General features: G+C 42.4%; 1 protein-coding gene across 1 annotated transcript in view; it reads left to right on the plus strand.

Moving 5' to 3' along the window:
- Positions 1-13,908, plus strand: part of LOC149005945 (uncharacterized) — a 52,497-nt gene that overhangs the window by 10,883 nt on the left and 27,706 nt on the right. The window contains exons 4-7 of the mRNA XM_089167840.1: positions 10,441-10,524; positions 10,696-10,727; positions 10,862-10,943; positions 13,186-13,432. Of these exons, the coding sequence (XP_089023966.1) occupies positions 10,441-10,524; positions 10,696-10,727; positions 10,862-10,943; positions 13,186-13,432 (445 nt within the window). The remainder of the gene's footprint in view (positions 1-10,440; positions 10,525-10,695; positions 10,728-10,861; positions 10,944-13,185; positions 13,433-13,908) is intronic.

Raw genomic sequence — 13,908 nt, forward strand, 5'->3', positions numbered from 1 at the left:
GATCTTGATCACTCCGTTGTTGATGCCCTTGCTGTAGAGACCATTCATGCATCCCCGAAGGAGACCCTTCGGACATCTGAGGCAACTATGTTGGCGTCTGATGAAGGTGCGGTCCCAACAGGCTGCTTCTATTTCCAACTCTAGAGCTTGTTTGGCATCCTCTGCCTCTCCTTTGGAGCCGGAGGATTTTGCCACTAGGAAGCGTCGTCGGTTGGCAAGTGATGCAGCTCATCCTTCTCTTGATGTAGCTCATCCTTCTCATCCTTCGCCTGAATTAGTGTCAAACGAGTTTGACAAAGCGTTGGAATGGTGTACTGCTGCTCGAATGACTTCTGAGAGCACAGTTCTTTCCAAACTTCCAGACGAGGACTTTATGAAGTCAATGGTGATGTAAGTCTTTCTTCATTATCTTTTGATTCTAAAGGTTACTCTTCTGCTCCTATTTAACTCGGAATTTGTTTGCAGGAGTCTTACAGGTAACTTCCACAACCAAGTGGAAGCAGCCTCTAGGCTCAGTAGACTGAGGAATGAGGTTTCCAGGCTTCGGGAAGACTCCAAAGCCAAGGATGCTGAAATTGCTCGCCTTAGGAAGCTAGCTTGGGAGGTTGCAGGAGAAAAGAATTCGGTGATCGAGCGTCTTCGGTCAGACTTGGATGATGCCAGGGAGAAGATCCGGCAACTGGAGCGAGAAGTTGGAAAGTCAGGAGCCAAAGGATCTAAAGCGTTACCTCAAAGGCAAGCTGTCATTCCTTTGCCCGAATCCCTTCCAGCTGACGTTCGCAGAGCTTGCATCTTCAAGTATTTACACAGTAAGCCCTTTGTTGATATGCTGAATGCTTATAACTTGCAGGCGTACCGGGATGGTGAGAACGAAGTATGGGAATCGATACTAAGGAAAGATCCTCATTTTGATACGACTCCCTACAATGCTGTTTGCCATCCTGAAGTGTTTACCAACCTGGGTCTTCCTTCTCCTGACTGGACCAAAAATAAGACTGATCCTCCGCCTTCTGATCCGGATATTATGCATTACCTGGAAGATTCTCCTGTTTATTCTCCCCTGGAAGGATTCAATTATGAAGAGCTCGCCTTGAATGCAAGTTTGGTCGAGGACCATACTTCTTCTGGACAAGCTGGACAAAGAGTATGAAATTGCGGAGGATTTTATACATACTGAAATGCTTTTTGTAATCCTCATTTCTCCTCTTCTTTTTCTTGAATCCATACCGCTGTTTGACTCATGTGTTTGTTCTAGCAAAGCTGTGCTGATCCTGTATGACTTCTTAATTATCACCGATGATGACTTTCTTTTTTGACCGAAGATTGTATCCAACTCTTGTAATCTTATGTTTGATGTAAAGATTGGCCTCTTTCGGTCTTTTGAAGAAATAAGAAATTAACTTCATCCTGAACTTTGCTAGTCACTTGAATCGCTGTTGCACTAGGTCTTAGTTGTTTAGAACAATGCCTTTACTTAGAGATTTCCGGAGAAATTCAATAAGTCTTTGAAGGAACTCACTTGGTTTTAAACCGATGCCTTTACTAAGGATTTCCGGAGAAATACAATAAGTCCGAGAAGGAACTCACTCGGGTTTTAAACCGATGCCTTTACTTAAGGATTTCCGGAGAAATACAATAAGTCCGAGAAGGCTCACTCGGGTTTTAACCGATGCCGTAGAAGGAACTCACTCGGGTTTTAAACCGATGCCTTTACTTAAGGATTTCCGGAGAAATTCAATAAGTCTTGAAGGAACTTACTCGGGTTTCAAACCGACGCCTTGCGGAAGGAACTCACTCGGATTTTCATCCGATGCCTTGACTTAAGAAATTCCGAAAAAATTCCATAAGTGTTGAAGGACCCACACGGATTTTCATCCGATGCCTTATAGTCGGATCTTGTTCTTGAATGTGGTGTATGATGCCCCCCAATCAAAAGATAATTTGTTGAAAGCCAATAATTGCATTGATTGAGTTGAAAATGGTTACATCACGAACAAAATTGAAATCATCATCAAGGATAAAAATTTTTTGAGATGCCTGGCATTCCACGAACGATCCAACTCTTTTTGGGTGTTGATGTTCTTCAGCCTGTAAGCTCTTGAACCGACTGGTTTTACAACCATATAAGGTCCTTCCCAGGAAGGGTCCAATTTTCTTTGGTGGCGTGGGTCTGAAGCTAAGGTGTTTCTCAACACCAAATCTCCTGCTAAGTACCAACGATTCTTTACTCGGGTATTATAATGTGACGCTATCCTTCTTTGATAATGTTGAGTTCGTGCTATTGCCTTTGCCCGAACTTCGTCCAACAAATCAAGACTATCAAGCAGTCCTTGCTCGTTCGCTTTTTCCTCGAACTCTCGATCCCGTAATGTCCCCGCCATTATCTCCACAGGTGCCAATGCTTCGGACCCATATGCTAACCTGAATCGATAAGCCCACAATACATTATGAAGTTCTTCGACCCATAAGGCCTTGTCAGCTTCAAGTCTTCTCTTTATCCCTTCAAGCAGCGTTCGGTTAGTAACTTCTACCTGTCCATTGCTCTGGGGTATGCCACTGAGGACATACGATGCTCGATCATGTAAGTTCCACAAAATTGCTCAAATTGTGGACAGTCGAACTGAGTGCCATGGTCAGTGACAATAATCTTTGGAATCCCAAAGCGATATATGATTGACTCAAGCACGAATTTTTCCACTTTTTTCTCAGTGATTGTTGCCAGGGCACTGGCTTCAACCCATTTTGTGAAGTAATCAATTGCTACTATCAGATATTCCCATCCGCCTGATGCCTTGGTGAATTTGCCCATGATATCAATTCCCCACATCGCGAAGGGGATGGGATCTAGAATTGAAGTCATGGTTTCCGCTGGGCGCTTTGATACCGTAGCATGAATTTGACAATTGCTACATCGACGAACATACTCCATAGCAGCCTCCTGGATCTTAGGCCAATATAAACCAAGTCTTAGAATTTTGTGTGCCAGGGCTCGTCCACCCATGTGAGCTCCACAAATTCCTTCATGAACTTCAGCCAAAGCTGAGTTTGCTCCTTCGGGACCTAAACATCTCAAAAGGGGTCCAGAATAAGATCTTTTGTATAGTCTTCCATTCTGAATGACAAATCTTGCTGATCGTATCTTGATCAATCTTGCCTCTTTCGGATCCTCAGGTAGTTTGTCATCTCTCGTATATTCGACTATCGGATAGATCCAGCAACGCTCTGCTTCAATATAGGAAATTTCTTTCTCATGATAACTTGGAAATGTTATCTCTTCAATGTAGACCGAAGGGTCTAGATTTTTTTCTTTGGCATTGGCTAATCGGGATAGCTCATCTGCCACTGTATTTTCAGTCCTCGGAATCTGAGATATCTTCAAATTCCAAAATTGCTTTTGAAATGCCTGCACAATCTCTTGATATTTCTGCAAGCGAGGTTCTTTAATACCATACTCCTCCTGGACTTGGTTGACTATAAGTTGAGAGTCACTATAAATAGTAACACCTGCAATGGACAATGCTTTTGACAACCGAAGTCCAGCTATCAGGGCTTCATATTCTGCTTCGTTATTACTAGCTTCGAATGCAAATCTCAAAGCATATCGAATGATAAATCCTGCTGGACTTTTCAATAGAATTCCAGCTCCTGCTCCATCCTTATTACTCGAGCCATCCACATATACTTCCCAAATGGTTGGTATAATGGGATCTTCAATAGTGGTCTCCACCGGTGCAATAGTTTCTACTACAAAATCAGCTAACGCCTGAGCTTTGATTGCCGTTCTGGGCTTAAAGCTCACTTGGAACTCACTGAGTTCGACCGACCAGGCCACCATCCTTCCAGACAAATCAGGTTTATTAAGAACTTTACTAAGAGGGAAAGTCGTAAATACCTCTATTGGATTAGCCTGAAAGTATGGCCTTAGCTTCCTGGCGGCTATCATGAGAGCCAAAGCTTGCTTCTCAATCTGCGAATATCGTGTCTCCGCATCAAGTAATACGTGACTCACATAGTAAATTGGCCACTGTTTCTTATCTTTCTCACGAACAAGTATTGCACTGACCGCTTCCTGAAAGGGACGCCGCTAGATATAGCTATAAGATTTCCCCCTTCTCTGGTCGGGACAAAAGTGGTGGTTGTCCCAGTGCCTCTTTTAACTCCTCGAAAGCTTTCTGGCACTCTTCAGTCCATTTTGCTTCCTTGCTGCCCCTCAAATCTTTGAGTGCCTTGAAGAATGGTAAACATTTCTCCCCAGACTTTGAGATGAAACGATTCCAAGCGGCAATTCTCCCTGTTAAACACTGCACATCACGAACAATTTTGGGAGCTTCCATGTCAATTAGAGCTTGTATTTTGGCAGGATTAGCCTCAATACCCCCCTGTGACACCATGAAGCCCAAAAATTTGCCTGAAGAAACTCCAAAGGCACACTTTTCTTGATTCAGCTTCATTTGATACTTTCGCAGTACTGAAAATACCTCAGTTAAATCTGCAATATGATTTGCTCTTGTAAAGCTCTTTACTAGCATGTCGTCAACATAAGCTTCAACATTCTTCCCGATTAAATCCTTGAAAATCTTGTTGACGGCCCTCTGATATGTAGCTCCTGCATTTTTCAAGCCAAATGGCATGACTTTGTAATAGTAGCTTTCACGATCAGTCATGAAAGCCGTGAACTTCTCATCTTCCTTATTCATAAGGATCTGATTATACCCCGAGTAGGCATCCATGAAACTTAGAGTTTCATATCCTGCGGTCGCATCTATCAAGAGATCAATCCGAGGCAACGGATAGCAATCTTTAGGGCAAGCCTTGTTGAGGTCTGTGTAGTCTGTACACATCCTCCACTTCCCATTTGCCTTCTTGACCATTACCACGTTGGCTAACCAAGTTGGGCATTCAATTGGTTCTATGAAACCAGAATTCTTCACTTTTTCAACTTCGCCCCAAACGGCCTCGTATTTTTCAATGGAGAAATTTCTCCTTTTCTGGATAACTGGTTTCACCTTAGGATCTATCCAAAGCTTATGCTCTGCGACGGCTCGATCAATTCCTTGGCATGTCTTCGGCAGACCATGCGAATATGTCACTATTTTGTTGAAGAAAAAACTTCAACTCATCCTTGAATTCCTCCAGCTGCTCAGACCCGATATAAGTAATCTTTTTCTCATCCTCGGTACACAGTTGGATTTGTTCAAGTTTTCCACTGGCTCGGGCCTTTGCATTTCTGCCTCTTCCCGATCATCTCGAACTTCTATAGGTAGGGCAGTCACCTTCCTCGGGCCTTCCTTGTCTTTTAAATAGGCAACGTAACATTGCCGAGAGATCCTCTGGTCAGAGGAAACTTGACCAATTCCCATGTCAGTCGGGAATTTTATCTTCAGGTGTTTTGTCGAAACAATAGCACCTATCTTGGACAAAGATGGTCGTCCGAGGATAACATTATAAGTTGGAAGTTCCCGAACCACCAAAAAATTGATTCGGACGGTCGCCTCCTTGGGAAAACTTCCAATAGATAAGTCCAACTGGACAGATCCTTCCGCTACTGCAGATGATCCTGCAAAGCCATATAAATGCGTGGATGATGGCTCCATCAAGTCCTCATCCACCCTCAGCTTTTGATAAACTTCATAAGAAATTAGGTCAGCTGCAGACCCTGTATCAACTAAAACTCTATGCACTTCTCGGCGCGCAATCTCTACCTTGATGACTATGGCATCATCGTGAGGTAGACAAACGCCTCTTTCATCCTCCTCGCCAAAGGTGATAGAATCTTCACCATTTGGCCTCTTCCGCTTCTGCGTCTCTCCGGTTCCGACAAATTTAGATTTTGTCTTTAACCTCCGGAGTGATTCGGGTTCTGGACCTCCGAAAATTGTAAGGATCGGTGATCGAGTAGCATCAATCACCTCCTTGCCTTTCTTAGACTTCGGAGCCTCCTTCGATCGTTCTGAACTAACCGAATGATCCCTTTTAGGGGCAGCCTCGCGTGGCTCACGTGGCTCCTCCCTTCTTCTACTAACAAAATTGGACAAATGTCCCTGAGATATTAATCTCTCAATATCTACTTTTAGATGACGACAGTCATTAGTATAATGACCATAATCCTTGTGGAATCGGCAATATTTTTCTCGATCCTGCTGCTCTCCAGGCTTCAAAGGAATTTTGGGTGGCCACTTCAAAATATTTCTCCTTTTGATGATATTCAGAATATCAGCCCGAGGAGCATTCAATGGAGTATACTCACTTTTACCGAGAGATCTCTGCCGCCAGGCCTGAGGTTTTCCAACCCGATCGCGAACATTCTTCTTTAGCTTCTGCTTTTGCTCAGGAGCCTTCTGTTCCTTAGTGGAGGCTTTGTTGTCTCCCTGGCGCGCATCTAAGATCTCCATGACTTCAGCCTGCTTTTGGCATCTCTGTACCAACTCAGCATAAGTTGCAGGCATATCCTGTAGTAATAACTCCAGGAGTCTTCGGTTAGTGAGTCCAGTGAATAGAGCAGTTTTAGCTACTTGCTCATCCAAATTCTCTATCTCCATCGTTACTCTGTTGAATCTTTTCAGATACTCTCTGATCGATTCGCTCTTTCCTTGTCTGATGGTAAACAAGGTTTCTTCCGTTTTCTTGACCTGGATTCCACTCTGGAATCGCCCTATGAATTTGCGCGCCAACTCATCAAAGTTTACGATCCTCCCAGATGGGAGGTTCGAAAACCACTTTTGTGCTGCTCCGGTTAAAGATGAACCAAAAACCCTGCAGAGAATTTCATCTGAATTACCTGCAACTGCCATGGTCTGTTGATAATAGCCAATGTGGGCCGTAGGATCTCCGGAGCCATCGAATGTAGAAAAGGTAGGCAAATGGAAGTTGTGGGGAAACTGATATCCCGCTATTGGCTCGGCAAAGGTGGTTTTCCGAATAACTGAATAAATATCCTCGGTTATCCTTCCCCTAGCCAACTGCCCTAGTTTTTGATTGATGTTGGCCAATTCCTGGCCAATATGAGTCGAGTGATCTTCTGCATTACGATCACGACCTCGAACAACACGATCTTCACGAGCTATCCGATCGTCACGAACGGCCCGTCCGTCACGAGCATTCCGCTCATCGCGAACTGCTCGATCATCACGAACGGTTCGTCTAATAGTCGGTGAGTGAGTTCTCACTCCCGTATCCAACCTTGTATTTGAATCGGTCGTACTTTCTTGTGGTCTATCGAACCGATCGTCCCGCCTAGGTTGATCGTCAATTCTTCTAGGCCCTCGGTCACCTTCACGAAAGTTCTGACCGATATTCCGATCTTCAGTCAATCTTTGATCACGTGGCAATACACGCCTCCCTGAATCGCGATGATCAGGTTCTTGTGGTAATACCACTCGTTTGGTTAGCACACGGAGTGCTTGACTCACCTCCAGGAGTTGAATCTTTACCTGATTCAGTTGATCTTGGAATGTCTCTGGAGGATCATGTCCTCCCTGACCACCATCTACCTCAAGAGGTGGTAGACTTCTCTGGGGAATATCCGGGTTATTCTCTCCAGGAATTTGAACACCAGTATCACGTTGTGCAGCGGCTGCTGCGGCGGATCTAGTCACCATGACTTTACAAGTCTTTCCCACAGACGGCGCCAAATGATGCGTCCAAAATCTGCTCAGCCCTTAGATCTCCTTGTGATGACTTGCAAAACGAAAGCGTCAGACGTGGCCCGACCGCTGGGGTCGGGAGTCCACCTCCGAAGGCTAAGTCAATTGATGAACTTAATCACAAACGGCTTTGCTAGAAGCACAGAGCTAAGGAATGAAAAATTGGGAAAGTGATCTAGATCGTAAGCCTCTGATAGTTTACGTCTACCAGTGTGTATGTGGATCTGAGTCCCCCCTTACCTCGTAGGCAAGTAAGGTTTATATAGAGTGTACCTTCGAATCTCCTTCGTTGGATGCACTCGAGCCTTCTTCGGGTAGTCGTTGGATCTTAACAGTTAGATCCGTTGAGCGATAGACTTCTACTAGTTTGAACTGGTAGAGGACTCTTGAGATAACCTCAAGGTTATTCGATGATTATCCCTTCAATGATGATAAGTGACAGCCGTCAAGTTATGCATGCCGTCACTAGGGTAAATAACCTAATCCATAAGTCGGATTAGGGCGTGCCTGTAGCTGATTTAGTTTTCTTCCTCAGCAAGCTATCTTCTGGACCCGGCTCGCTCGGAAGCGAGTCGATTCCCTCTGTCTCGACCGGGGTCGGGGATCAAACCGAGTATGAACCAGGTTCGATCATATTTCCTCCGTATCACATTCCAAATCGAGCTACGGGAACGGGATTTGGAAGTCCATCTCCTAATGTTGCGCTCCCACCATAAATGGTGAACAGTAGCAGAAAAGACAAGCTTACCTACTAGCATTCTTAGGATCCACATCCAATTTCGAGCAAAACCAAAAGACCGTCTTGATCTGGGCCAAATGGAAGCAAGGGCTAAACTCCAGATGGAACTGGAGAAGTGATAGTGAAGAAAAGGTGGTTGAGGCCCTCAATACTGTTCCAACAAAAGATACAATTGGGGTTGGCGGGGATGTGGAGACTGATAAGAAAAGCTTGTGTGGGAAGTGTCAAGTTGAGGGATCTCCAAAGGGTAAGGGAGTGGCGTGGGATGTGGCCTTAGAACCAAACTAGGGGGCCTAAGGGACAGGGGGCCAAGGGGCACGGAGGAGATTCCAAGCAGAGCTGATGTGAAGGTTTTGGTATGGGACGGGGTGCACAAGGTAATGTCGGAAGTAGAGGGGGAGAGGGGAGGGAGGGAGCTCCAGATATGTGTGAGACAGGGGTGGGGAGAAGGGGACCAAGAGCCATTATAGATGAAAGAGGAAAGGGGGATAGATTTGGGGATATGGGAATTGTAGACAGCTCGGGGACCCAAAATAGTGAACAAAATGCCCATCGGATGTCAGGGGTCAAGCCAAAAGGAAGTGGAGGAACCTGAGGAAATTTGAGTAGAAATTGGAGAGAGGGCGAGGGGCCGAAGAGTAAGAAGTTTTTTCCAAATCCAAGAAGAAGAGGAGATGGATGAGGAGGTCCAAAAGGAATCCGATTTAAGGAGATATGAGTTACCCCAAGACGCCCAAATGGAATCATGTTTAGAGACAATTTTCCAGATGAGTTTGAGTAGACAGGCCAAATTTACATCATAAATCCGGCGGAAACCAAACCCACCCTCTGCTTTAGGCTGACAGATGGCAGCCCAACTTAGAGGATGAAGGAAATGAGAGAATTCCTAGCCCTTCCAAAGAAAAGCAGAAAAGAGGGATTCCATGGTATGGATGGTGGACTTGGGGAGAGGGAAGATGCCACACCTGTAGACATAGGAAGATTGATGGTGCTTTAGGCTGAGAGATTATTGCTCTGAGAAAGTTACTTCATCCATAGGCCCAATGGAAGTTTGTGGTTAACAAACACAGTCAACTTACTCAGAGTAGGAAAAGAATACAAGCCTGAAGGGAAATAGGAATAGGAAAAACAATCTAAAACCTAACAGGAAAGATAAGAAAACAAAACATAAGCATAATAGAAGTCCAGGAATCCTTTCACAATTAGGAGAACCTCTCGTTCCTAGCTAGTGCCAGATCAGGAGGGGTATTTTCCTCTCACAACACGTCCTTTGGAGGTGTGCATTTTTCCTCTTAACATAGCTCCTTTTCATTTTGACTCTACCACTGCATGCTGCTGAGTCTGGACAGTAACCAATGAGTAGGTTCCTTTGGTAGTATGTTAGTATAGCATACTAAGCACTTACTAGCATCTAATAACTTTGAACTGGTCAACAAAACCCTAAACCCAGACTATGATGATGCTGCTCTTTTCACAACCTAAGCAGGCTGTGCCATGAACAGGTTCTCCTTTGGACGATGTTGTACTGGCATGTTAGGGCCTCGCATGAAGACCTCGAAAATGTGATTCTAAATAGAAGTGACCTCTCTAGGTGGACTCTACACTCCATCTTTTAGTACAGTACATAATTTTATAGTTCACATGGTTCTAGTATGTCTTGCATCAAATAGCAAAGTGACCTCTCTAGGTGGACTCTACACTCCATCATCTTTTAGTACAGTACATAATTTTATAGTTCACATGGTTCTAGTATGTCTTGGCATCAAATAGCAATCTTAACAGTTTTAAAGAATTGGGTTTATGATCCTATGGAGATACCTTCTGTAGAATCAGCAATATATATATATATATATATATATAGAGTCCTACAAGAGCCAAAGGTAGGCCTAAGTGGCACCAAGAGAAGTAGTGTGGAAAGACATGAATGGCTTTGGTTTAGAAAATGTCTGAATAAAACTGATTGGGGAAAAAAGACAGTTCTATGTAGCTGATTTTATTTAGTTGAGATAAATCTGAAATCAGATCAAATGAAAAAACTCTATGGTTTATATGCTGCAGGACTCGAAGGAATGAGTCAGTTGTCAAAGGAATTATTACATTTGATGCAAATAGCACAATAACCATCTCTCCTGTTAACTTCCAGTAAGTTTCCAACTACTGTCTTTTGTATATTCTTTTCAACTTTTCTCCCATATATTTACTATTTAATTTTTTGACAAAAGAAATTTACTTGAAAAGTTGAAAAGTTAAGGAACTTAATTTGTCTGCGGGTTTTATGTGTACTAATCTGATTCCTCTTTTTCCTTTCTGTAGTGGACTACCAAAATATGATGGCTGCTGTTTCTGTATCCATATAGATTAGCATCTTAAAATACCCTGGCTATACAGAAAGTTTGTTGTTTATAATTCTTACTTTCATAGACAGCTTTCATGCTATTTTTATGCCATTATTATAATGCTTCTTAACTGTTCTCAATAGATATTGGTACTCCCCAGAGAAAAGATTACTTCCTTTGTGCTGAAACTCCTGGTGCAGCTAGAGCATGGGTATCAACTCTACGGTACATTCTCCATAGTCTCCATAGCTCTCTTGTGGGGATAAACTTGGTAGAATTTATATGCTCAGACTTTTCTTAAAGTGTTTGCTTATGATTACTATGACAATATCGTTGTAATAGAACTGGAGAACCAAGAGAGATGGGAGAGAAAGGGTGATTGAATAGAGGCCATTGATCGATATTAGGCAGTTGCTTCCAATCATATTGTTGATGTGGCAGGATTTACTGGTGCTGAGGACCAGTGCTAAATTGCTAATGGTGATAACAAAATACATCAGAAAACCCCTCAAGCTCCTAATCCTGTTTTGGTGTTTAGTTGGGTGTGCATAATGAAATCTTAAAAAAACCAGCTTATGGGTCTCAGATGCAAGCAAGCAGGCCCAATACTAGATTGCGTGAATAGATCTGTATAAAGGAAGTAACTGCATTGTTAAGGGAAAAAAATCAGATAGAAGGAAGGGTAAGGAAAATATAGGAGAAAAATTAGTAATAGGATATCAATCATGTATGTACTGCTCAGCAACACCAAATACTTTGGGAAAGATTCACATTCTTTACTATCTTTCCCATTCTTTACTCAAATCATCCTTAATTTTTTTTTTTTGGGGGGGGGGGGGGTGGGGGTGGGGGGGGGGGGGGATGTAGATATCACACGTATGAAGACCTTTCTAAATTCCTGAATTTACTTATAAAAGTTACTCCTAATCACATTACATTTACACACACAGTAAAACAAAGAAACTCATTGCAGAACGATATAGTATTGAATATTATCCAAATGAAATGCTCAGTTTAACTACTAGATCAGAGGCCACAAAGACACAGCAAATTAATATCACTCAATCTGTTACTTTGACTATGACAATCTTTTGGTCAAGTAGGCTTTTTGATAAGACAAAATTTAATGGGATTCAATGGTGGGATCTGGACTGGTGATTAAATCAGAAATAGTGATTATGGATCATATGTCTAGGAGATTTCAATATCTCCTGATCTGCTCTTCTGATCAACTAGAATTTCTGGTTGAAGATGACTATAATGAGACGGTCTAATCTGAAAATAATGATGGTACTTGTGATCTGACACAATGCTCAAATCTGATAAATAAGCCCCTTAAACAAGGTGTCTGTACTCTGTAGGTAGCTTAACTTTGAATTAAATTATGAGTAACAGCAGTAGCCAAATGTTATTGTCTGAACATCTAAAAGTAGTACCTGGATCTGTCCAGGAAATTAGACAAGGATGGGACTTATCTTGACAGAGGAGCGTTCCAATAAAATACAATCTTGATGGTCCCCAAAAATAGGAAGAGCCAAATGTTATTGTCTGAACATCTAAAAGTAGTAGCTGGATCCGTCCAAGAAATTAGACAAGGATGGGACTTATCTTGACAGAGGAGCGTTCCAACAAAATACAATCTTGATGGTCCCCAAAAATAGGAACTAAAACCTCCTTGGATTCTTCAATCTATTCTCTTTCACTAATGCTAAAAGTTTGTAGAACCAACAGAGATTCTTAAGTTGATAAGGGGCTTCACCAACAGCTACTACCTCTTAACAATCAATTTTGAGTGAATATGCTACTGCAACCTGGACGTTGGACGGAAATGCAGTTCAGGTCAAAGGAAGACTTTGAGAAGATGTTGTAACTTGTCAACAATTTATTATGGCCTCCTGGTCTGAGTGCTAGCTTTGAAGAAAAATCTCTGTGAAAAAGAAAAACCAAGTTTCTATGGCAGCCATAGGGTCTTGTCAAGCAAGGTTTTATGTCTAATTTTGTTTGGTTTTTTGGTAAGAGCGAATTTCCTTTTGGCTAAATTTTGTATTATTTTTCTGCCACACTTTAGTGAGTTTAGGCCAAATTAAGGCCTGAAACTTCATGCAAACCCTCATTTTAGGCTATATAAACACATCTAAATAACCATCGAAGTAGTTACCCAACTTGGTTTTTGTATTCACACCCTTGATTGGCAATATTATGGTTTAATTTTTGTTGTATCATTAGTCATTACACATTTACACATTGTGCTAGTACTAGAGGACATAAGATTAAGCAATTTAAACAAGTAAAGAAGTAAATCATCCAAATATGGTGTCAAATCTTCTGCTTTTTTCTTGTCCTGCTCTCTGCTGTAAAATGAATGCCTTACAACTTCTAGATAATTCCATTGGTTTCTATTTGCTTTATCTTTAACAGTGATATGGTTCATTCATTTGCATTGTCTTCCTTTTTGTCCAACATCCAGTGCAACTCAATTGGTATTATTTGCCCATAAAGAAGCAGTGAATTCCTTAAGTGGAAATAGTTCTGCAAAACTGGGGACGGTTGCAGCTCTTGTTGCTGCTGCAAACTCAACAGCTCAGGAAGCTGCTAAAGAAATTGAAGCAGCGATGCAGATCTCTATGAGAAATGCTTTGGGCATTGTTGCAAATAGATCCATGGTGACAAACGGACCAAATGAAGGTCAACTGGATGATCTGACAATCATGAAGGTACTTTAACTACTAGAGATCCTCTATAATTCTATTTCTTGTTGCATCTGGTCTATTTGAAATTTTATAGCGCGTTAAAACAAAGATTGTATTTTGGTTGTGCTGACTGCATCTTCTATTATTTTCCATTGGACATAAACTGTTCACCAAGTAGGTCTTGGTGCAATGGTAAAGGTTGCTCTGTTTTGGCCAATTGGCCATGGGTTATAGTCTGGAAACTCTTTGTGAAAGCAAGGGTAAGGCTGTTGTATGACCCTCCTTAAGACTCCATAGTGGGGGGAGCCTACACAGGGTATGCCTTCTTTTAATTAAGCTCTTGAACTCTTTTTTCTCCCCCCCCCCTGGGGCGTGGTTAAACTGAATCGTGATTCCAATGTTTCTTTCTTTGGGTAAATTAGGATTCTATGGATTGCTAGGTGATTGATTTGATTAGCCAAAGGATACAATGTGGTCCCCAATGAAGGATGCTATTAATG

This window comes from Hakea prostrata, chromosome 9 (genome assembly GCF_041222555.1).
Source record: "Hakea prostrata isolate BN-2017 chromosome 9, UWA_Hpros_2, whole genome shotgun sequence".
Lineage (NCBI taxonomy): Eukaryota > Viridiplantae > Streptophyta > Magnoliopsida > Proteales > Proteaceae > Hakea > Hakea prostrata.